This window comes from Cololabis saira, chromosome 15 (genome assembly GCF_033807715.1).
Source record: "Cololabis saira isolate AMF1-May2022 chromosome 15, fColSai1.1, whole genome shotgun sequence".
Lineage (NCBI taxonomy): Eukaryota > Metazoa > Chordata > Actinopteri > Beloniformes > Belonidae > Cololabis > Cololabis saira.
This window is the reverse complement of record NC_084601.1, coordinates 27,639,901-27,665,899: the sequence shown is the minus strand read 5'-3', so window position 1 is coordinate 27,665,899 and position 25,999 is coordinate 27,639,901. Positions and strand designations below refer to the sequence as shown.

At 42.3% G+C, this 25,999-nt stretch overlaps 1 protein-coding gene across 6 annotated transcripts in view; it reads left to right on the top strand.

The window, feature by feature from the left end:
* The window catches only part of LOC133460559 (receptor-type tyrosine-protein phosphatase U-like), a 288,319-nt gene extending 268,200 nt beyond the window's left edge, over positions 1-20,119 (top strand). For all 6 annotated transcript variants that reach the window (XM_061741193.1, XM_061741192.1, XM_061741191.1 and 3 more), the window contains 5 exons: positions 653-967; positions 5,644-5,769; positions 13,387-13,544; positions 14,235-14,370; positions 19,110-20,119. In XM_061741193.1, the coding sequence (XP_061597177.1) occupies positions 653-967; positions 5,644-5,769; positions 13,387-13,544; positions 14,235-14,370; positions 19,110-19,172 (798 nt within the window). In that variant the 3' untranslated portion in view covers positions 19,173-20,119. The remainder of the gene's footprint in view (positions 1-652; positions 968-5,643; positions 5,770-13,386; positions 13,545-14,234; positions 14,371-19,109) is intronic.
* Positions 20,120-25,999: the final 5,880 nt, after the last annotated feature.

The following is a 25,999-nucleotide window of genomic DNA, read 5'->3' as shown; positions in this document are numbered from 1 at the left end:
CCTCTTTATATTGATTTACAGCTGAATGCTCCAGACCAACAAACCACCTACAGTGGGGCAAAAAAGTGTCAGACACCACTTGTACAAGTTCTCCCACTTAAAAAGATAAGAGAGGCCTGTAATTTTCATCACAGCTATATTTCAACTATGAGAGATGAAAAGAAAAAAAAAAGTGTGATTTTTAAAGAATGTATTTGCAAATTATAGGTATTTGGTAATTAATAAAAGTTAATCTCAATACTTTGTTATAAAATGTTTTCTGTAAGTCTTCGGCATCCAATCAGGTGGCTGCTCATCACTGCAAATTGATGACTGGATGTAATATTCCAGTTACAAGTTTGATCTTTTTTTTTCCCAATTGTTAATCATGAATTAGACTGTATTAATTATGTTTTTATGCATTAAGTCCTGCAGTGGTTTTGACTGATTGACAATTGTGTTTCACAGTTTCCGTTGGATGTCTGTCTGCTCCGACTCTGATTGTCTGTTTCTTGTTCCCTCTTTGATCTCCTCTTATCATAATCTTAATTCTGAATTATCCCACCTTATCTCTGCATCGAAAATGTCAACACATACTTAAAGAAACGTGCCAAACTTTTCTAATTATCTTCTCCACACTTTGCTTCTTCTGCTCTGCCCCATTTCTCCCCAGACTCTGAACTCTGTGACTCCTCACTTGGATGTGGAGGAGTGCAGCATCTCTCTGATGCCCAGGAACCGCGAGAAAAACCGCAGCATGGACGTCCTGCCTCCGGACCGCTCCCTGGCCTTCCTCGTCGCCACTGACGGGGAGAGCAGCAACTACATCAACGCGGCGCTCGCCGACAGCTTTCTCCGACCCGCTGCCTTTGTGGTGACGCCGCATCCACTGCCCGGTACCACCGGCGACTTCTGGAGGCTAGTGTATGACTACGGCTGCACCTCCGTGGTGATGCTCAACCAACTCAACCAGTCCAACTCTGCCTGGGTAAGAGAATCAATAAGGTAAATAAGCTGGAGATTTGTCTGCAAATGTCTCAGAATCAAATTTGTTAATTTCCTCTTAAACGGGTCGTTTGATTTATCACTGAGTCATTTCTCATTTCGTGTCAAAGTCGGGTCTTTATGTGCCATGCAGCACATTTACTAATACGATTCCAAATAAGAAGAGGCTGGGACAAGTCAGACAGTCCAAAAAAATGTAATTATTTGCAGACAAGATATTTCAATCTTCTTCTCATCAAATATTAATTTCATTTTCATTCCTGCAAACAAGTGTTAAAGTGTGTAGCACATATTTCATTTCGGTCTCCACACTGTCCGTTGGGGAAAAGTCAGGAATTCAGGACTGCAAGCAGGGTTACAATACCTCTCTGAAAAAATATGATCATGAAGGCAACATATGCTGTTCTAAACTCTGTTCTATCGCATGAGCTTTGCCAAGGGAACTGATACAACCCCAGGCCATCCCAAGGCCTTGGTGTTGGACTTGTAGCAGTCTGAATGGACCTTTCTTACATAAAGATCTGAAATAGGCAGCTTATTCAGGTTTAATTCTGCCACTGAGAAATGTATTTGTCTTTTTGTGTGGGTTATGTGGCTAAGACTTTCTCTTGTTGTGTGGCCTTTCAGCTCTTCAGTGTGTTTTCCTGAGGATAAAGATACTCTGTTCCTTGTTTCATACATGATCTTTGCAGGGTCTTTTGTTTTCGATCTGAGGTTCTTTTGCACATTTCATACCAAAGCACGTTCATCTCTGGGACACATAAGCCGTCTCTTTCCCGTGCATAATGAGTTCGCTTTCATGCTGTTTATTCTGGTGTAATATTATTTGAAGAGATGAAGGTGGGACCTACAGGCATGTTGATGAACCAGACTTTTTTTCAAGTAACTAAACATTTATACTTGATAGATAATAACTCTAAAATTTCTCCCATAAAGGAAATAAAAGAAGACTCAGATATTCTATCAGACATTTTACAAATTATAATTAAATCGCTCCATTAACATCTACTAGTACTGCTACTACTACTACTACTACTACTACTACTACTACTACTACTACTACTACCACTACTTCCACTACTACTACTACTACCACTACTACCACTACTACTACTACTACTACTACTACTACTACCACTACTACCACTACTACTACTGTCATTTAGCAGACCCTTTTTTCCAAAGCGACTTATATCTGAGAAAACAACACAAGCAAGTAGGGCTGGGCGATATATCGAGATTTAATATATATATATTGATATATTTTCAAACGCGATATGGTACGAGACAATATCGTTTATATCGATTTAAAAAAGAAAAAAAAAAAAAAACATTTTTTTAATGATTTTGATATAGCTTATTTTGTGACAAATTGACTTGAATGTTTTATTTGAGATTTGCACAAATGTTTTGTTATTTGCACAACAGTCAACCTCAGTGGAAAAGTCTGCCTGTTACTGTCTACATTGTATTAATTGCACAGTGTATTTTAATTTAATTGTTATGCAGGAAAGGGATATTTGTTTTATTTTATTCAAGAAGCATTTTTATTCTATATATGCAGGAAGTTTATTTTTATTTCATTTGTTTTATACATTTTGATATTGTGCAGACCTCTGTTAATAAAGGTACCTGTGTGACATTTGGCACGAGGCTTTGTATTAAAACTGACTGTTTTTTTAAGAAAATAATGAAGCTAACAGAGATGCTATGCTATAATGCTTTGGGAGAAACCCCAATTATGGCACAGAAAAAATATCGAGATATATATCGAGTATCGCCATTTAGCTAGAAAATATCGAGATATGACTTTTGGTCAATATCGCCCAGCCCTACAAGCAAGTAATCACATAGGAGGGTCCATCATGGATAAGTGCTGTTCAGACTGCTATGAGTCCAGCTGGATTTTTTTTTTCTTCTTCTGCTTATCAAAGTTTGAGTTGCAGCAGCCACAGCATAAGCAGAGAGACCCAGACCTCTCTTTCCCCAGCTAATTCCTCCAGGTCCTTCAGGAGGACCACATGACATTCCCACACCAGTCAGGATATATCCAGCTTGTCGTAGGTCTAAGTTGAGCCCTTCTCCTGTTTGGACACGCCCAAAACACATGCCTTTTTCTTGGTTGGACACCCCCAGAACACATACCCTGGGAGGTTACCAGGGGGCATCCTAACCAGATGTCCAAATCACCTCAGCTGGTCCTCTTGATGAGAAAGAGAAGCTCAGTCATCTTAGTCCTGCCCGGATACCGATATGGAAAGTCTAGCCAACATATACATAGTGGTGGAGTCGCTTTGCATGCCCAAAGTAACCCAGGAGGAATGTTGTCCTTGGACAGTTAAAATATCTGCAAGAACCACCCCTCAAATGCAGATGTGTGGCTGTGGCTCATCTGCAATAATGGAAGTTCCACAGGGACCAGAGCTCAGACATCTGTAGTTTTCAGATCCACAGAAAAAAAACTGAAAGATGTTATGGAGTTTATGCAAATAAGAAGAAGAAAATAGAATGAGCTGTCTGCGGTACTTGTAATGCCAAGTCCATCTATTTGAGTACTGTGAATTTATTTTATTTCATTCACTTTTCTAAATCCAAACTAAACAGTCCTAAATAGCTGCCTTGGATTAAACAGCCAATTTAACGTCTGCCTCTACGTGGGCGTGTGTTCTAAGGTAAATTGAAGCAGCAATGCTACTAACTTGGATAATGCTACCTAAACTTATCGGTAATTAGCTACAGATTTCATCTCATAATCATCTCAAAAGATCCTGGATGTTATCTGATGATGAAGCTTCTCACGCTTGCACTGTGATCTGTAAACACCACCTTTAGTTGAACAATTTTTACTCATTTATTTTTGTACATATTGTTACATACATAACTCCCATTTGTATGCTCCCCAACGTATGCATCCGTCTAACACATCTTGGAAGGTTTTCACAAAGACAGTTGCCATCGTAAAACTGTAAACAATAACTGAGGGGTGGTGGGATTCAACCAAGGCAGGGTTTTCCAAGGACACCACTGGCAGCATCACCGTAGTCTGCGGGCTAGATTAAGGGCAACCCAATAGATTTGTACGGAGACAAAGAAATCAAGAACGGGATATTCTTTGCCCAGACGGGGAACACTGGGTCAGCACCCTGGAGCCAGGCCCAGGGGAACGGGCTCGTTGATAAGCCACTAAATGTCTGCCAGCATGCTTAAATTCTGCATTAAGGATGTTCATTTAATTTGCTGCCACGCCATTAACATGCTCTTTTCGCTTGCTCTGTGTTTGTTCTGCTTTCTCCACATCGCTGCTCCGTCGCCGTGTCATATCTAATTCCTGCTCAACATTTCCTCCATGCCTTTCAGCTGCAGAGCTGAACTTCCTCTGCTGTCATTCCTTTCTCATCTCCTTCTCCTTCTTCCTCTTCCTTGTCTTTTATGCCAGTGGATTAACACCCCTACCCCTTCTCCCTCCAAGATACAGACACCCAGTTTGTCCTACTGAGTTGGGGCTGCCTGTCACCTGTCTGGGTGTACAGTATGAATATTTATCAGCCCTCCTGCTCAGTGTCACCTGTTAATACCCTCCTGACATGATGTCGCTTTTATCACTTTTTTAGGGTTCTGTTCACTGCAGAACATGTCAGCGTGTAGCATGGCAATGCCCTCCTGCCTGTGGAAAAAAATCTTTTCGTGAAGGGGAGTCTGCACAGTCAAGGTTTCTTATGCTGCACCCAAGCAAAACTGCAAAACCCCATCTTTTAAATCTATATGTTTGTTGAAAAGCATAATGAACAATAACAATTATAATGGCTCTTTTCATGCAAATGTTTTGGAATTTTGTCTGAAACATTAAGGTGTTCGTTAGGACCATGCCAAGAGGCAAAGAGCTAAGTATTGACTCTAGAGAAGTAATTGTCGCTTCACATCAATCATTTACAAAATATGAGGGGTTCTACGTTAGAGAAAGATTATTCAAGAGTAAAGCTTCCAACAAAACTTTTTCTCCAACATCCACACAATGTTCAGAAAAAATAGAGCTACGTCTGTAATTTGACAGACCTCACTGAGCATGTTGCAAATTACACTTCACGTCAGCATAGTTGGAAGAAGAAAAGCTCCCAGGAGAAAGCATGTAAACACAACTGAGATTTGAGAAAAACCACGTCTTCTGGACATATGAATAAGTTCAACCAAGGTGGAGTTGATTGATCTCTTAATGAACAGTTAGCGGTTTTAGTACTGGTTGCGTGATTACACGATGCTTATATTTTGTTGTTCATCCAACATTGTATTTTCTTATTACTAATAACCATAATGATCAGATCAGTTTAATGTTTGTTACAAACACACATAAACACACACCGGTTTAAAGAGAGAGTCCTGTAATTTATAATGCACTAATGACAATTGGTATTCTTGAAAAATTCATGCTTAGGGACTGTAGCTTGTGTGAGGAATTTTTTCTAGTCATGACTGGTCTTCTGCACATCTGATTTACGCTTGCTGTTAAACAGTAATCATTGTCATTTAGGCTAGCCGTCGCCGTCAACTCCTCTCGTTACCGTCTTCGCCATCACCATCACCGGCTCCAGACATAATGATATGTTTTGCCTTAGGCAAGTGGCAGATAACAACCTTCTCTCCCTCTGTCCTCAACCCCCCCAGCCTTGTCTACAGTACTGGCCGGAACCAGGGATGCAACAGTTTGGGTCCATGACAGTGGAACTTCTGTCCAGGACTGCAGATGAGGACGTAATAATCCGCCTCTTTAGGATTCAGAACATCGTCCGGGTAAGTTGATCTGCCAAAAGATGTAAATGAGCTGCTGGCTGTATGTACAAAAATGCTGCGGTTCAGTCATTTCAGATTCAAAGCTGATAAAATACTGAGTGAAATCGGCAAGAATGTTGATTATGTCAAGCCACTAAGTGTGCCCCACATGTAAAAGCATTTTATATAAAAATCAGGTGTAAAAATGTTTTAATTGCAGCATGACCAGAAGAGTTAATAGGTTAATAGTTTAACCTGAGATTCCAAAAGAAACATGCTGGTTCCACCCTGGCTCTGGAAAAACCTTTCACTGTCACTACGGACCTGGAGGGGGGCATGGGAGTTTGCCCAACTGTTCCATATGTGCTTTGTGGACCAGGAAGGAGATTCATGCATGTCCCTCAGGGTATTCTGGGGGTGTGTTCTGGGAGGATGGAGTTCTGGGTCTGTGAGTCTCTATACAACGGTGCAAGAGTTTAGTCCTCATTGCAGGCAGTAAGGGCCAATCCCAATACACCCCCTACTTTCTACCACTAGCCCTAACTCACTACCACTAGCCCTCACTCACTACCACTACCCCTAAAAATCAAGCCACAAATTTTAGGGCCCTTGTAATCTTCCTAGGGCCCAGTCCCAATACACTGACTACCCCTACTTTTTAGCACTACCGCTAAATTTTGCTTGCTACGTCACTGCGTGGTCACGTTCGGGTACGTAGGCGACTGCGTAGTTACGTTTGCACATACGTCACACCATATCAGGAAGCTGAGCGCCAAAAGCAAGCTAGAAGCTGTTTTAATTTCCGCTGTACGGCTGTAAATATGCCACTTTATAAAGTTTTAATATTTTTTCAGGCATAAAAGTCACTGTTAAGATCCACAACCTGGGTTCAGTTTATCCAAATAACGCCTGTTAAGAAATTTGATCCGATGTTTTCGGGATGAGAAGAGCCGCCGGTCCGGGGCGCAGCAGCAGCAGCTCACGTACAGACGTGATCGCCAGGTCAACCTGCACCGTCGTCCCGGGGAGAAACCTGCAGCTCTATGGAGAATTACCGCTGGCTGAAATAAATCATTTAGGAAGATAAATGTTGGTTTAATAGATGAAATCTAACAGTTGTAGCTACGCCTGTTAAGAAATGTGTAGTGATGCACCGATTGTTCAGTAACCGAAATTGTTCGGCCGAAAATGGCAAAAAAACACTTTCGGTGTTCGGTGGAATAAGTGGGGAAAAAAAACGAACAATTAATAACGGCGTTGTAATATAAGGAAATAGACTGGCCGACTGTTGCGCACCACATAAATCGTTGGCCAACCAAAAACTAACCACATAACGCTCTCGTAATGGTTGCGCACCACATAAATCGTTGGCCAACCAAAAACTAACCACATAACGCTCTCGTAATGGTTGCGCACCACATAAATCGTTGGCCAACCAAAAACTAACCACATAAGAATTTAACTAACATTCACCAGCAGGTGGAACCAAAACACCATGAATCAATCTATTACAGGTGCGTTTAGATGACGAAATCAAACAGCGAAGAGCGTGGAGTGAAGTGGCAAACATGTCAGCAGTGTGGAAGTATTTTAGAGTGGCAAATAATAACACAAGAATGGCTGTTTGCAATGAATGTTCTGCTCAAATATCTAGAGGGGGCACATCTGCAAAGTATTTCAGCACTACAAGTTTGATTTATCATTTGAAATGATAAAAAACCCTGAGCGCTTTAATGCATTTTTATTGTTTTAAGGCCTATGTTACAATGTTCAGTCAGTTAAGCCTAATGTAAGCTCAAAGATGGCCAAAAAATGTATTTTGCTAATTTATTTATTTTAAGTTATTGTTCTTTGCTGGTATAATGTCTGCTGGAATACTTAAGAAATGCTGGGAAATTAAAAAATGTTCAGTTTTTTATGTTCAACAAATGTTTTCTACCTTGTAATTTTGTAAAAGATTTTTTTCTTTTAAAATTTCATTTGTGAAAGAATTGGCAAAATAAATGAAAAACTGCGAAGAACCATGTTCGGTATTGTTCGGTATTCGGCCAAGTGTTTATTATTATTTTCGGTTTCGGTTTCGGCCACAAATTTTCATTTCGGTGCATCACTAGAAATTTGCTCCGAAAATTTCGGGATGAGAACAGCTTGTCGGCTCGTGAGCTGATTTATGGTTCCGCGTTAAATCGACGCAGAGCCTACGGCGTAGGGTACGGCGCGCGTCGCTGCGTACCCTACGCCGTAGGCTCTGTGTTGGTGTAACGCGGAACCATAAATCAGCCTTTATTCTGGCGAGGTTTGAAAAAGACTTTGCAACAACCTGCAAGCGAGTGATTATATACATTCACTGAGTGAATATTATGAAAGTAAAATCTATATTTCTTCCTAGAAATGTAATCAAAACGCATTTTTATGCAGAAACTAACTCAAAATATTGATTTTATTCAGTAAAAAATAAGAAATGTCTGCCATGTTTTTTTTTTTTGATTCAGTCTGCAAATGATGACGTAAAGCATTCTTGGAAATTTTTCTGGCCCTAGTTCAGCTAGTGTGCATCTGAAAACCCTCGCTCTGTAGGGCTAGATTGATACTCCCTAGCCCCTCGTTTTCCCCACTCCCCCTAGATAAAAAGAGGAATTGGGACACCACTACCCTCACGGGAACGCGCAAAATTTAGGGGTAGGGCTGAGAAGTAGGGGTAGTGGGTGTATTGGGACTGGGCCTAAGTGTGATTTGTTGGGGTGGTAGGGCTTCCTTTTGGTTCCGACTCTATAACTTTTATGGACAGAATTTCTTGGCCCTGGTGGAAGGGTTCTGGTTTGTTGAAATCAGTTCCAAATCTCTGCCTTTTGCATTTCCTGTGGTCCCGTTGATGAAATTGACCTGTGATCTTCAGATCAACAGGCAGATCGCAACATCTGCAGTAATGTTGGCTGTATTTTTTGTTGTTGTGGGGAAGAGGGAGTTGAGCCAATAGGCAAGGCTCTCTGTTTACTGTCAATTTACAATCCCACCCTCACCTGTGGTCATAAACTGTGGCTGGTGACCTGAAGAATGAGATCATGGATACAGGCAGCAAAATGAGATGGACCTATCCCTTAAAGATAGGGTAAGAAGTTCCACCCCTTAGGAGGTCTCTGAATAGAATGTTTGCTACTCGATGGGCCAGTAAAGGTGGTTTGGGCATCTTATTGTGATGAATGGGGTGGTGTTACTAATTGCATTCATCACATTTGCCTTCATAATGTATTTATTGCTGAAATTGCTGTTTAAATATTTCCTTTTTTTCAAGTCTGATTTTGGACATGGTTTAAAGTCCAGCTCAGCTGCTGCCTCAGCGAAGAACTCCTGCAGATCTGCATAGATGGAGCTATTTCATTGTTTTCATTTATTTTTAAAACGGTTAATGATGCCTGAAACTGCTGTAATGATTCACATGATGACCAATGACCCAACTTGCATTTGTTCCTCCCAGCAGTTGGAGTCATTTGCAGCATAATAATAACACTTTGGACAAAAGGGCCTTATCAGCAACAAGCTATTAGCCAAATACAGCTTTAAAACATGTTTAATAAGCATGTAGGGTTCTCTTTCATAAGATTTCGCTTGATGTCTCACTATGGCATGCATGCCCGCTGCAGACTTCAGAAGCATTAATCTCATTACGCCAATCCTGATTGGCTGGTGAAACGTGTACGTCCGCCGCAGGTAGCACCACCAACCTAAATATACCGTGCGGACGACACCACGTCATTCAAACACCTCTTCCCACTCAGAGCATATCTCGCGTCCTGGACTTGTTAGACACAGACAGATCTTATTTAGCTTCTGTCGCTGGGCGCTAACTAGCCTTGGATGTTTTTTATTTGCTTCGTCGGTCACACCAGACCATTTTGTGCTTTCCTCGCCCCCAGTGCTTGGTTGGCACTGTCCTCGACACCTCACTACGGCTGAGTGAGTACCAAGTGTTAGCACACCACTTAATTTCTCAACTTTGCCCACTTAGCACACCAGCTAACTGCCTCGACTCGCCGCCTGCACACCAGTTCGCGGGGACTGGAGACAAAACCCTGTCACACCAGAGTGCACAGAGACTCCGGGGCCCGTCCCTGTCGCTTTGGGAACAAGATATCGAGCAAGGGTCCACACCAGGTCTGCTCAAGCTGCCTCGGGCTGAAACACACCTGGCTAGCTATCGACGTCCTCAGCTCGTGTCGACACTGTGCAGTGTTCACCACTAAGAGTCTCCGCAGATGGCTAGCCCACCAGGCTAGCCTTTCTGGACATGTCCCCTATCGACATAGCCGTGGCCCTCCCACAGGAGGAAGACGTCCTGGAACTGGACTATGGGGACAAGGCACCTCGGAACTCCTCATATCAGAGGATGAAGACGAGGATGACTTCTTCATTACTCGGGCTGCACAGCCCACAGCCTCTGTTGTCTCTCGGGATGGAGATGTGAGCAGCATACCAGCTTCTCCCCTCCTCAGCTTGGACATGCAACGCGCTGTTGCCTGGCTAGCCATCCCCTGGCCTGCTGTCATAGCCACCAGATCCCGCTACGAAGGGAAGAAAAATGCCCTTGGCCAAAAGTGCGACGAAGCAACTTCTCCCCATCTGCCCAGAGCTGCTGGATGAGGTGACGCGCTCATGGAGAGACTACCCTCAGCAGCAGGAGCCCAGCCCTCGACTGCAAAGCGATGGAGAGCCTGGGTCTGCTCCGCATGCCTCTGATGGAGCCACTCGTTGCAGGGCACCTTCAAGGCAGCTGGCTGTCAGCAGTGTCCTTCAGGAGCCCCAGCCTGTTGTCCAAGTCTGATCGTTTTCAGTCAGCCCTGACTGAAAAGGCATACAAGGCAGCTGGGTGCTTTCGGCCAGAGCGCTCAATGTCCTTTACCTGCTCAAAGCTTATCAGGCTAAGCTGTGTAAGGATTTTGCGCCGACTCAGGATCCATCTACGTGGGAGAAGATTCCGGTAATCACAGACCTGTGTCTCTGGGGAATATGGTTCTGCAGGAACGTGCGCGGTGGCTCAACCTCGCCGGTCTGTCAGACAGGGAGAGGGACAACGTCTTAGACATGCCCATTGTCCCGTAAGGGATTTTTGGCTCCGCGTTGGACCTGATGCAACAGCGGTGTGAAGCCAAAAAGAAGGAAGACGAAGCTCTTCAGCTTTGCCTCCCTAGGAAGCCCCCGGCTCCACTCCACCTGCGCAGCGAAAAACCTTTGTGCAGACTGCCTCCCAGGCTTCACTGTTTAAAATACTGGAACAGTCAAAACGTCAGCTCGCCCCGGACCCCCTGCCCAGCCGAACCGACTGGCCCAAGAAATCCTTGGCCCTGGTTGCAGCTCCGCCAGCACAGCCCGCGCATGCTACCTACAACCAGTTAATGAAAAAGAAGAGAGTGGCCTGACCACCCCTCTTCCCCGGTGCTGCAACTGGAAGTTCCCCGTTCACCAGCTACAACTGTTTGGCTTTCGAGCGTTCCTTCAGGGCGCCACTACAGACGGACATTTGACGGCGGAGGGTTCAGCGGTTGCCCCTCCCTCATGTCCACAGAAAGCATAATCAAACGTTTCCGCAAAGAAAATAAAGTGTGTCCCACTGCCACATCCAGGCCGAGGGCCGAGGGTGCAGCTCATGAAAAAACACAGAGATATCAAAATAAACCCAGAAGCATCGGCTTTCCCTCGAGAGGGAGCTGTGTGGGCCCCGCCGCTACGCTGTCCTCCCGGGCACTGCTCAGCAGCGCCCGAGGACCAGGTCACTGTTTCACCAAGGTTGAACAATTGAGCAATCTGTGTCGTACCTCCCACGCGGTGTCAGAGCGGCTTCTACTCCAGGTATTTTCTGGTCCCCAAACTGGGGGGGGGCGGTATTGGACAGCAGGGCATCAACCTGGCCGCATATCCGGACGATTGGCTGCTGCTGGCACAATCGGAGCAGGAGGCCAGACCGCACACGCGTATTGTCATACGACACCTACTCGACCTAGGTTTTGTGATATGTGGTTTTGTGTACCTGCTGTACTCTACTGCCCTTACATTTTAACAACTTGTGCTTTTTATTATTTTACCTCTTTTCTTATCATTTTATTTCATTTTATTTTTTATTTACTGTTTAATTGTGTCTTGCCGCTTTTAATGTTGATGTAAAGCACTTTGAATTACCTTGTGTTGAATTGTGCTAAAAAAAATAAACTTGCCTTGCCTTGATAAATGCGGAAAAGAGCATTCTGTCCCCAGCCCAGGGCATAATCTTTCTGGGATTATCCCTGGAATCGATAACTTTCTTAGCCCGCCTATCGGCGGAGCTGTTGAAAGCTTTCGTTTAATCTGCCAACAAGTCAAAGATCAAAACTGTAGAACTGTAATAAAGACTTGATTTAAAGTCTTGATTTAAATTATTTAAAAGTACTGGGCAATACACATTAAACAAATGTTTTGATCGCATCTCTTTAGCAATTTGCTACATTGATATGAATGGCCAGGCCCCTAATGGCTAAAGACCATATTCGTCGGTGTGACTTCATTGTTTTATTTCAGAAAAAAAACCAAAACATCAAATTGGTTCACAAAGAAATGACCCATTATACCATTGCACATACTCTATCAGTTATCGGTTTAAGGCCTTCGGCTGAAAAAGCAGACAAAAGCTGGAAAACAATGTTCAGTGAGACAGGATGTGGGTTATCCAGTGTTCCTTTTTACTTTTGTGCAAGCCTGAAGATTGGGTGATGCCCTTTTTACCCCAAATGTTGGCTGTATTTTCAAGAGCAAATGATGCATTAAAGCCCTAAAAACGAAGAGAGTATGTGTTGTAACAAACTCACATATTATCAGAACTCATCTCGTCATCCCCTCAGACCTCCAGGCATTTTTGCATCATGCTTGGGCCGCATGCTCCCCACAAAGAAATCAGCAACAGAGCTAATGAACATTATGAATCTTTTAGCTACCCAAATAGTCTATTCTTTTCAGGAAAATGTGAATCAAAAGTAACAGAATGAAAATTACATGTACTTAAATTTGAAATGATAAATAACTGTCATGTTTTACTATGTTTGAAGCAAAGTTGACAAAAACGTTCTTTTAAAATGCTCAAGTGGGAATATACTGATATATGTAGTTCTTTTTCCAAATACTGGTAAATTTGCATAGAGGTTTTTGTTAATCTGATGTAGTTTACTCTTGTTTGCTCATGTCGACCACATGCAGGTGTTTTACTGCTGCCAGTGAGCATGTTAAAATCCAGCATTGCAGGATCAGCTCTCTGCACGCTCTACCCTGTTGGCTGGTCCTTGTGTGCTTCCTTGTGTGTTACAGAATTACCTTTCACACATTATTTTCCATATGTCTGACTACAGCGCTTGAAGGATCACAGGCTTTTATTTCAAGAGTAATGAAAGATTGCGGCTGTAGCAGGAGCTCATGGACCCTTACTCGCAGTGGTTTCAGCAATTTGAGATTTGGCCATTGTTGTAGAAAACGGTAGTTGTAGTTGTGACTCTGTTTTTCCATCTTATGGTGATGGAAAAGAAAAACTCAGAGTTGAACACGTTTCTAAGATGTGGAGAAAATCCATGATATTTTTACATAATCAATGAACTTGTTTTCCTTTCCCACTTGGTTGTGTAGCTTCAGGAAGGCCAGCTCGTGGTGCGTCACTTCCAGTTCCTGCGCTGGTCCCCATACAGAGATGTGCCAGACTCCAAGAAAGCCTTCCTCAGCCTTTTGGCTCAGGTTCACAACTGGCAGATGGAGTGTGGGGAGGGACGCACGGTTGTCCACTGCCTGTGAGTCCGCTTACACACACTCAACTTTCTTCTTGAGTTTACTGAGCCAGTTTGTTGTTTTCAAGGTTTCAGTCTAGTGAAGCTTGTGACCAACAGTGTAAACACCTTTTAGTGAGGAAACAGTTAAGTTTGGGTAATTTAACCGACACCAGTGTTGACTAAAAAAGCCCATGTGTGTTATGTAATAGCAGAAAAATAGAGAAAAATTCTGTGCTCATATTGGCAAAGACTGAAGTATGATAGTTCCAGTCTTCATTGTCGACATTTTATTGACATTCATGAATATTAGGTATTCAGCAGCCTCTGAGGCGTCCTTCAGGCTATTAAATGTTCACTTGGCAACTATAATTTAAAACCTTTCATGGTTACACATGAATGTCCTTTTTCTTCTCAGAGAAATTAATCATTTTCTATATTGTCAGGGTATAGGCGTTTACGACATCTCCTATCATATTAAATATTAGCTCCTGTATTTTAATGAGGACTTTACTCAGATATTCATCTTCAAAGTCTGCCAGTTGGCCTTTTTCTGACAGCATGCTTGATCTGTGCTCAGTCAATCTGACATTTCACTCTGCAGCTTCTCTCTTTGAGAAGCTTAGGAGTTGCTGCACCACATTTTTATTAGCTCACTCATGTCCGTATGTCTCTGTTCTGTGTCCTCATGTCTGTCTTTGTTTTTGGGAGCAGGAATGGCGGCGGCAGGAGTGGCACGTTCTGCGCCTGCACCATGATATTGGAAATGATTCGTCATCACAGCGCGGTAGACGCGTTCTTTGCTGCCAAAACGCTGCGCAACTCAAAGCCAAACATGGTGGAGATGATGGTAAGCGAGCAGGAATATGTATCCATTTGTACCGCAGCATAACAGCTCACACCACATACCCCACAGGAGAAGCTCTAGGTACACTTAACAAGAAGGAAATTGAGTTGGCCACTTTTCAAACCTAGAAAAAACATGTTACTTGACATTTTATATAAATCATCTGAAATGTCACAATAGGTGTAGCAGGAAAAACCACTCTGTTTTCCACCAAAACTCAAAAATGGCATATTGGCCATAAGTTTACAATATGTATAACTTTACAAAGTTCTGATTTCGAATTTTCTGTGTTGAGTTTGCATGTTCTGCACCTCTTGCGAGGTTCAGTCACATGCCAACATGAGCGGGTGAGTGTGTGAGGCTGTCTGTCTGTGAGATACTTGGCCAGGATGTACCTCTGCCTGTTGACCCTGCCCCGTGACCCTGACTAGGAAGTGGCAGATAATGCAGGGCTGCCAAAAAGTTCAAAGTACGATCATTGCACACGGGGATGGACTCACAACACCAGAGCCCTGCTGCCACAGAATTATTTTTGTATGTTAAAAAACAAAAAGAAGCGGCCTGCTCACTCCTCAGGTTAAGAAGGAGACCTGAGCTCAGTGTGAGGCCCTCCCTGGGTTGGCAGAGGATGGCAATGCCCAGGACTGACTTAGGTAGGAGCACGGGGTGGTAAAAATGGGAAAAAAATCAGGGATAAAAATATTTAAAAAAAAAAAGAAACAATAACACCCCCCTGTGTAGGGAACAATTAACTCATCATCAGACTAAATTTTCAGACACTAATGCATCGGCACAGGCGCCGACATGTTCGCAGCGTCTTAAGTTCCTTTGAGTGGGCTTAAAAAAAAGAAAGATTGGACTTGAAACAACCGGGCCCCCTGAGACCAAATTAGAACATCAAACAAGTTGCTGAGAACCTTGTATGTTCAAAAACACTGAATGAGTCCCTTATCGAATGTAATGGTCCGGTTATTACACAAGGTGGCATCATAAGGAAAGAAAATGTGGGTCAATATCATCCAATGGGAAGTCATTTGTCTATCATCCCCCTTGTAAAATAATGCCCTCAGTCTTTTTTTTTTTCAAAGTTTTTCAAAAAACAAAAACAACTGAACCAAATATTTGCTTTATCAGTTTCTGTTTCTGAAAAACCTGAGAAAAAAATTACATCGACCAATTATATTAACAGGGTGAAGGTATGGGATAGTTGAGAGTTAGGGCCCGAGCACTGACAGTTCGAAGGCCCTAGTGTATCTGTAGGAATTTTTTTTCTGGTTTTTCTCTGGTTTTTTTGTTTTGTTTTTTTAAGGCCCAAGCACTGACAGTGCGAATGCCCTATTGTATCTGTAGGAATTTTCCTTTTTCCGACGAAATGAGGGCCTTTTTGCTCCCGTCCCTTCTTCTGATTGGTCGATATCTGATAGTTCCTACTTTCTGCCATAACTTTTGAATGGTTTGATATAGAGAGTCGTGGGTGGAGTCATCCGCTTAATGTCCAGGCCTGAAGACATCTAAATGCAAGTCATACAAGCGCTCCACTGCAGCACGCCTGAACGTGCACCAGGGTGCGAGGGCCCGTTCATCGCTGCTTGCAGCTTTAATTTTTATTGGTATTTTTGTAATACCATAATCATTTTTCATAGTCACCATAGTCATAATTACCAGTTGTAAACCCATTTGTCATAACAGTGCGACCACAATATATGTACGTTTAAACTAGTGCTGTCAAGCAATTAAAAAAAGAGATTAATTTATTAAGATCTCTAATTGATTAATCTAATTAAATTATGTTTTAATCTCACCTAAAATTAATGATAAAAGCCCTCAACTTGAGATATTTTCTTTTAAATTGATAACATTATTGGGGCAGAAAAGATTGATATATAATGAAAAAAAAAGTGGCTTTGTAAAGTCATTAATTTATTTTTTTTAATAGACTTGAACAGTTGCAGTCCTAGCCATTTACATCGATCCATCCATCATCTATACCCACTTTATCCTTTGTAGGGTCATGGGGGTCTGCTGGAGCCTATCCCAGCTAATTGCCAGTCCATCGCAGGGCCACATATAAACACACAAACCATGCTCACAACCACACTCACGTGAGGTTGGAAGGTATTTTAAGTAAAAAATATATATATTTTTTTTTTTTTTTTAAGATTTTTTATTTCCTTAAGATTTTGCCTTCAACACATATGTGCAGTGAGAGAGAGACAAGAAATAGGGGGAAGAGAGAAGGGGAATGACATGAAGTAATGGTCTGGCCGGCGGGAATCTAACCGGGGACCTGCTGCTTCAGGTCCCACAACTACCCGGTGCTACTGGAAGGTAGATTAATGTGGCAATCTCTCACCTGCAACCCGGTTTGAGAGGATCTGTAACGTGAAGCAAGCCCACCCCACTCACTGGAAAGGTGTGGGGATTAAAGCTGACATTTTTGCAGAGCAATTGTTGAAATTTTGATTACCGTATTTTCACGACCATATGGCGCACTGTGTGGAAAGGCGCACCCTCAGTTTTGTGTGTCATTTTTGGTTTTAAAACACACATACGGCGCACCGACCCAAAAGGCGCCGTCTACGGAGACGGAGCTGCACACACACGCGCTGCAAAACACACACGCGCTGGAGAACACACACACACAAGAGTGCTTATTTAAATAGAGCAGGAGCAAAACTTAGTTTGATATTTTATTTCACTTTTCACATCAATCAAACCCTTCAAAGGTTCATATTCTGTTTCTGCATTAAAGAATTTTAAAAAACCACCTGGGCGCCGCACATAAACCTGTCTCAGCTACCCGATCATCTCCTCATCCATCCAGCCCTTTTCATTTCACTCTGGCTGGAAAAGTCTCTTTAGGGAACGCTTTTCTTTTAAAAATCACCATCGGCGGCAGTTTCTGTCCATCAGCTTGGCAGGCAAGCACAAGAGTAAATACACTTTTCATACCCCGTTGTGCTGCGGATCCCGACCGCGCTGGTCCCGGGTCCCGCTCCGCTCCCCCCCCACGCTGGACCGGGGCTGAAATTCGGGGCTGCGCCAGTCCGAATTTCCAGACCTGTCTCAGCCACTTGATCATCATCCCTTCATCCAGCCACCCCTTTCTATTTGCCGTTATAACTCCGGCTGGAAACGTCTTATGCAAAGTTTTTCTTTTAAAAATCCCCATACAGTTTCTGTCCATCAGCTGCGCCAGTCAAGCGCCACATAAATGAGAATCTGTGTGTCGCGCCGCGAATACACACCCGCGCATGTCGGGATCCGGTACCGGGTTTGTAACCGACAGATTTGGCTGCAAATCTTGGAGGGTGAAGCTGGTCCGACCTGGGACATACCCCAGAAATCTCTGCTCGCAAATCGGCCGGGAACCAGGTCGATCGGACCCGCTTGGGGAACCAGGAAGTCGGGCTGCAGCAGCGCGCATCACCGCGGCTTTAACCGGGGAAAGTGACCGGTTCCGACCGGCCGAGACCGGAGGAGCCCACATGGACTGGTAGTAGGGGCTCCCGGGGAAAGAGCACCGGTATTTCAGCCGGATCTGCCCCGGGGATGCGGCGATCGGACCCCGCAAACCCACGGCAGGTGCATCGGTTCCGACATGCAAAACACACGCGCTGCAGAACACACACACACAAGTGTGCTTATTTAAATAGAGCGGAGCAAAACTTAGTTTGATTGTATTTTATTTCACTTTTCACATCAAGCAAATCCTTAAAAGTCTTCATCATCTGGTCTCATTCACGTCGCAACTCACGGCTTCACCCGCCCCCTTCTCTTTTTACCGTTCTCATGGTGGCCGGCCTTACATTACAGTAATTCAGGTAATAGACACGGCGCACTGTTTATAAGGCGCCCGGCACATTTAAAAAAAAAAAAAAATGTGCGCCTTATGGTCGCGAAAATACGGTATTTGTTTAGCTGTTGCTGCTGGGTTTTTTTTCCTCAGGGAGCTGGTTATTTTTGGAAAAAAAATATGTTGAAAGTAATGCATACAGTAAAAAGGAAAAAAAAGAAATGTGTTGCACACATGAAGCAAGCCCAAGCACAATATGAGGCGGAATTATACACTAAAACAAATAAATCTCCATACAACTTTTAAATTCAAATTATATTATGATAAACTACATCCAACAAGAAACAATTTAACATTAATTGTGGAGAAACAGCTATTTTAGCTGTTTGTCAAATAAGCCAAGTCTACGAAGGTCTTAGCGCACCACCGTGACTCAAGCAGCAACACGCCTATCAGCACTCACTAATTAGCACATTTGAACTTTTGTGATATTAAGACAAAATATAAAGTGTGAGCATAGTAATTTGGGTTTTTTTTTATAAATAAATAGACCTAATGCGATCATTTAAGTAATCAACATGCATGTTAAGGTAAGTGCTATACGCTGTAGGGCATGGGTGTCCAAAGTCGGTCCTCGAGGGCCGGTGTCCTACATGTTTTAGATGTTTCCTTGCATCAACACACCTGATTCAAATTACTGGTCGTCACCAGCTTGCCGTCAAGGTCTGGACAACTGTGTTGGTGACACAGCTACTTTTATCACGGTGTGCTGAAGCAGGGAAACATCTAAAACCTGCAGGACACCGGCCCTCGAGGGCCGACTTTGGACACCCCTGCTGTAGGGGATAGACAGACGATGGAGGTGAGTTGAATCCTCCATCACTAAGTTTCCAGTTGAAAAAAGATCTCTGACACGTTGAAAACGTAACCTTTTCTTTATTTCCAGGAGCAGTACCGGTTCTGCTATGAGTTGGCCCAGGAGTACCTGGACTGTTCGGAAGTCAGATAGCACCTGTACCTTTCTCAGTGTTCCTCCTCAAGGAAACGGCCTGGATCCTGGATCCCACATCACGGATCATTGCTCCTTTCTCCTTAATTGTTATCTACAGCTCTGGTTATCATCTGTGCCATGCCTTGATGAAACATCATTTGCCTGTGGGGCTCATTGAGAAAGCTCACTTGAGAATTTGTAACATACTACTGACGACAACATTTTTGCTTTTCCTTGGCTCTTTGATCCATCCTGTACTCTCCTCTTCTATTTTACATCTACCAAAATAGAGGACTCTAAACAGGAGTGGAGGTGACTTTATGAAAGCAGCCTGACTATATGTTGTATACCTCTCCAACAGGATTAAACGAGCTCCTCTGTATCCTGCCTTGTAACAAACACTGAAAGGGAGCTACAGATAACTCTGATGAAAATTTGTGTTTGTTTGTATCACTGTACAATCTGCTGTTGGTGAACATCCCACCTTGTATTGTACTATATTTTAACTTTATGTAAAAGAACGATGACTGAAGTTTAAGATGAGGGGAAAAAAGAAAAGCTGATCTCACTTTGGATGGATATATCTGTACAGTGGATTTGTCTCTGACCTAATTTCTCTTTATGTATTCTTTATGTATATAGATGTTTTTTCCCCTTCTCTTGAGTGTTTCTAGTTGTTCTCAATGTCTTATCAATGTGCCAGTCCATTCTCTCTGTGTTTGGGGCTGGGGTTAGGGTTCAGCATCTGCATGCCCAGTGTCGTGTGTTTCATTGCAGTGTGGCCCAAGTCTGGTTACGGGAGGTTTCTGCATTTGAACCCTGACGTTGCTCCTAAGAGTGCGATGAGAATAATTACATGTTGCTTTGAGAGTATGGCGAAAATCTGTTGCTTTCTAAATTTGTATTTATTCAATGTGTTTTATTTTCTAAATAGTGTAAAGAAAAATCGGTAAAGACAAAATAAAAAGGGGTTTACATATCAATCATGCTTTTTGAGGTGTTTCATTTTCTTATCTTTTTTGGCAAAGCTGGGTGTGTGCAACTCCTCCATGCAGGTCGTTGGCTTTTTCTGCATGATGTGCCTCAGGATCAGTTATACAAATAAAACCAAACTGACTCAGTTCCTGCACAAGCAGAGTGACAAGATGTTTTGGTGTTTTCAGAGTCTTCCTTCATTAGCTCACTTTTTACTTCAAGTTCCAGGCTTAAATTATTTTTGCTTTTCCCTTTATGCCATTATTATACCATTATGCCAGTTTAAGAATGAAACCTTTTAGGAAGTAACTACGCACCTCACGAGTGTTTCTGAAACTTAATTCACATCTGTTTTGACATATCTCGTCATTGACTATTTCCCTGGATTACTCAATAGATTGTCTCTATGAAACAGAACAACATCCAGAATGAGGAGAGGTAAAGATTTGAGGAACTAACGTTCTTTGACTATTCCACTGGGGATGCATAAAAATGGAGGAAGAATGGGGGACGTTCACCAGGCAACCCATTCTCACATCAAAATGGGAAATAGCAACGTCGGTCCACAGTACAAAACGTATTAGTTTCACAATAAGGCCTCTCAAATTGTGACATGTTCACATTTTCTTTATTGGGTGAAGCTCTTTTTTTAAATTATTATTTGTATGAAAAGTGCTGTACATATAGTGTGATTGCTTGACAGTAGGCTAACTCCTAAAAATGTTTATTGCTATTGTGCAGCTATTGTGCAGAGCTGACTTTTGGAGGTAAGTGTTAAGTAGAACAATGTGTAGGCCCACTTACCGGCCACTTCACCTGTGCAATCTAATACAATCCAATACAACATCTCTGCCGTACATTCTAATTTTAAGAAGCTTTTACATTTTCAGTGTTTGTTGACATTGTCAGAAAGGTGATCATTCTACTTCATGTAAATTATTAAGTTTATAGTGGATGGTGGTAGTGTACTGGAGTGCATATTGTGCAGAATACAATGCTGTTGTGGGGGAAGCTGAAAAACTCCCTCCTCCTCAATGAGCTCTTGACTGAGGACAACTAGTCCTGGGAATGTAAGTAAACATTGTAAGACACTGATTACAAAAGTGTTAATGTGCACATCCTGTCATAAATGTAAGACAGTTGACAACACTTTGTGATGGATTGCAGGTCATGGTGATATGGTACAGATGAAAAAGGTCTACAATAAGGTTATGCTGCTGACCAGACTTAAAGAAGTAGTAATTGTGATTTGCCAAGTCAAGCAGCACTGGGAGTACATGAAGAATATGGCAAGAGTGACTGAAGATCTCTCCTCCCGAGGCATCACTTGACAAAGTAAGTACGATAAATTATTTGCAAATGTACTTGTCTGGTAACATGTGGATAATACTTTTTTATATCATATATTTTCAGGCAGTACCGAGGCATTGACGGAGAGGGGGCGTGAGGGGCTACTCTGTGTACTGAAGAGAAGATTGCACCAGGTTCAAGCTCAGCAGGCCACAGCACGCAACACATACCAAAGTATTTTGAGACAGAAAATGTTGACTTTGGATGACTCCTCTGAAGAGGAAAACTTGGACAATAGCTCCTCCACTGATGAAGAGCTTGATGATTAGGAGATGGTGTGAGTGACCTAAGGGTGTAAGGGTCTGTGTTTAGCAGTCCATCTACTTGGTCTCAATGATGAACAGATGTTGCATTGTTTGCACTATTCGTGTACTTGCATTCGACTGTGTTTTTTTTATTTTATTTAATTTAATACATGCTGTTAAGGAATACAGTAAAGTGTGTGTATATATATTACATTTTGTGTTTTGTGTTATGTGCACCAAATAATTTGCACTTGCTAATAAAGATGATTCTGATTTTATGTTTATGCCTTTAGGTTCTCATTATACTTTACATTAATCTTTTTTCTCGAGCCAAAGAATTAAGATGATGATTGCCAAAGACAAATTGGCAATTATTATGACAAATAAATTACTTGAACTTGAACTATTGTTGAATTTTCTTGCACTGCTACCCCATATTAAATTCCTATATTGTAATCCATTTGGAAATGAGATGCTGATTGCACGGATGCAGTAGGGGCCCTGCTACTGTCACAGAAAATACACATTTGTGTATAATATAGTCAATTTCTAAATAAATTGATGCGTAGCTGTTTATTGTTACAACATTTCTTCCCTTAGATGGGTCTACTCCCACAAGTTCACAGAATAAAGTTAACAGTGCTTTCTCTTACATTTATAATTTTATTCTTCTGTATTGCCCTTCTTGGCTGGGAATGTGAAGATATATTCTTTGTAACATAAAACAAAACTTAATTGCCTGAGGGAAATTTAGGTGTCATAGCAAATACAGCAATCTGAATGAAAAACACAGGAAGTATACAGTTAGAGAGTAGGAGTGCAGAAGCCAAGACTACTTCTCCTTTCGGCTTTTCCCTTCAGGGGTCGCCACAGCGAATCAGTGGCCTCTATCTGAGCCTGTCTTCTGCATCCTCTTACCCCAACAACCTCCTCTTTGTTCTTCCTCTGGGTCTCCTGCCTGGCAGTTCAAAACTCAGCATCCTTCTACCAATATATTCATATCTCTCCTCTGGACAGATCCGAACCATCTCAGTCTGGCCTCCCTGACTTTATCTCCAAAGCCTCTAACACATGCTGTCCCTCTGATGTCCTCATTCCTGATCCTATCCAGTCTGCTCTCTCCCATAGAGAACCTCAGCATCTTCATCTCTGCTGCCTCCAGCTCTGCCTCCTGTCTTTTCCTCATTGACACTGTCTCTAGACTCACCACAGTGTTGTACCTTTCCTTTCATTTTAGCTGAAACTCTTTTATCACACCTGACACTTTTCTCCACTATCCTGCCTGCACACGTTCCTTCACCTCTTTTCCACACTCTCCATTGCTCTGAACTGTTGACCCCAAGTACTTAAAATCGTCCACCTTCTCTATCTCTTCTCCCTGTAACCTCACTCTTCCACTTGGGTTCTTCTCATTCACACACATATACTCCGTCTTTCTGCAGCTAACCTTCTTTCCTCTCCTTTCCAGGGCAAACCTCCATCGCCCTAGCTTCTCCTCCACCTGTTCCCTGCTCTCACTACAGATCACAATGTCATCTGCAGTACAGAAGCCAAGACAATAAGAATAAAATAAAATAAAATACTGAACACTGAGTGCTTGCAAAAAAAAAAAAATAAACAAACAAATGAAAAGCTTCATTTTATTATATGCAAGGCTTTCAAACTGCCGTCTGAAACTATACCTGGCATAGCCTGAGATATTTTAAAAGCTCCTAGCTAGGTATGCTCTCTGCTGGAGAGGCTGCGGCCTAGTGGGAGACTTCTCATACTGTATTTTTTCTGGGATTGCCCCAAACTGCTGAAATTCTGGGAGGAGGTGATGGAGGAAATACGTGGAATCTTAAATTTGGACAGACTGGTTGATCCTCAGCAGTTGATTCTGGATACATTTGCAAGAGGACTGGGGAATTAATATTTGTATCTGCTTAGAGCTCTTGTGATAACTGCCCACAAAAATATCACTGGGAACTGGTTTAAACCTTATCTGCCGACCTTACACCAATGGACTCAAATACTTAAAGCTGTATAGAAAGCATAACCGCACATTTACGGCTCCGGATGGACTTGTATTTAGAGAAGTGGACACCTGTCATGAAGTACCTAACTGCATGAATGTAAGATGATCACTCAATTCGATAGATCAGATTGAATGTGATAGTCCTAACACTTGGAAGATACCCCTTCACTTCATTTGGTCTACTTGGTCATTGTATATGTTTGACACACTGTGTGAAATTCTCTGTCAAGGAACTTGTTTTGAGAAATGTTTTAAAAAAAATATAAAGTGGTGGCAGCCATGCTTGTGTCCCAGTCACTTCTCTATAAAGATCCTTAGTTTTTACTGACATTTTTTCTTTCTTTTTTTCTTTGTCACACCCCCTACTGAGAGAGCGTTCTTAGAAAAACTTTGCCGCCTTTTGTTCTTCTGGTTCTCCCTCATGAGTTATTAATATCCACATAACTCTACAGACCTGCTGTGGTGTCGAAGCAGACTGTAAGCCAATCACAAACAACACGGGACGACTGTCCACAACAGTTCATCTGGCTTTGGTTTACAGCTTCTCATTGAATGAATCCAGCAGGATCTGCAAAAATAGCCTTGTCCCTGTTGTGTTCATTGTACTTGTCATTTCTCTGATCAGTCAGTAGTTTGTTTCCCTGAGGGCTAAATGGGCTGAAGAGACTGCATGAACATGTGGAGAACAGACCCTGGCACCCTGGCAAGAAAAGCTATGCAATACAAATTTTAAGCACCAGCTCGTCCCACTTGCTGATTTTGTTTCAGCTCCAACCATGCAACGCCTAACCAAGTGAATTAATTAATATCATCTTTATTCTGAGACAAATTCAGATTGCCGCACAGCTGGTGAATAGAGATGTATTTGTGTCCCCCCTCAGCTGATGGCAGATTCAATTTGAGCTCACTTTATCTCCATGTTGATTCATGTTATCTCTGACACAACATTGCATTCAATTGTATTACTCTTAGCGTGGCCCAGAAGCTTCAATCTTTTTGCATGATCAAATTGAATAACAAGCTCTACAAACCTGATTTCAATAATCTGCATTTGCTGACAGCAAATGCAGATGTTTATAAAGAGAATTTCTTATGTGGTAGGGCATTTATTATTGATTATGTCAGGCCCAAATGATGAAAAGTCCATATAAGCGAACATGCTTTATAGTTAGAAGACATTATTGAGGGTAGCCAGTGGCAGAACAGGGAGAAACTAATGAGACTATTCTTTCACCCATGGCAAAAAATCTATGGGGGTAAGAAGCAAGATGACAGGCAGTGGCCGACTGTGTGACAGTAATGACCCTATTTCCTCCCTCTGGCTTGCAGTGCATGGAGCTCTTTATGGCTATCTTCAACTGTGAGGTTCAAGAGAAGTTAAGTGGTTCCAAGGTGGCGAGCTGGAGAAGGACCTGGTTCAAATGACTTACGCCACACACCCAGACCTACATGCTTTCTTCTGTTATGATAAATCCAAAGGGCTTCCCGCTCCACACTGTAAACAAACATGCTGAACTACCCCTGTAAAAGCATTTGGATACTGTGTCAAATGTAAATAGCAACGAAATGATTTTAGAGTCAAATGAACTCGCACACAGGGTAAAAACGATTTTTATATATATATATATAGACCAGCATATTCAGCATATTTTTTGGCTAACTAAATACTTTTTTGCCCCACTGTATATTTATGTATATATATATATATATATATATATATATATATATATATATATATATATATATAATCTTGTCTATGTATATAGACAAGATTGTCTCTAGAATTCACTTCTAATGCCCAGTCGTCTTACAAGGCTGCTAAAAACCTGCATCATTGTTTGCAGTATGTTCCTCCATGTGTTTCTTTTCCAGCATTTTGTTACCCATGTCTCAACTTTTTTTAACGATACTGCCTGAATCCAATTCAACATAAGATCGAATTCATTATTAAACAGTAAAATGTAACTTTCAACATTTCCTATAATTCTGTGGTCTGTTGTGAATAAAATGCGGGGTTTGGGAATGAACACAATGGTAGATAGGCGGTCGGACCGCTTAAACATGCAGCTTCATCCCTGTGTGCGTGTGCGAGTGCGTGTGCGTGTGTGTGTGTGTGTGTGCGTGTGTGTATGTGTGTAGTGTGTGTGTGTGTGTGTGTGGAATGGATGAATAAACATTGTGTGCCATTTTTATGTTCCAGCATTCCAACAGTTTTTGAAATTACATAAATTGGTTGGAACTGGATATGTGGTTGTTAA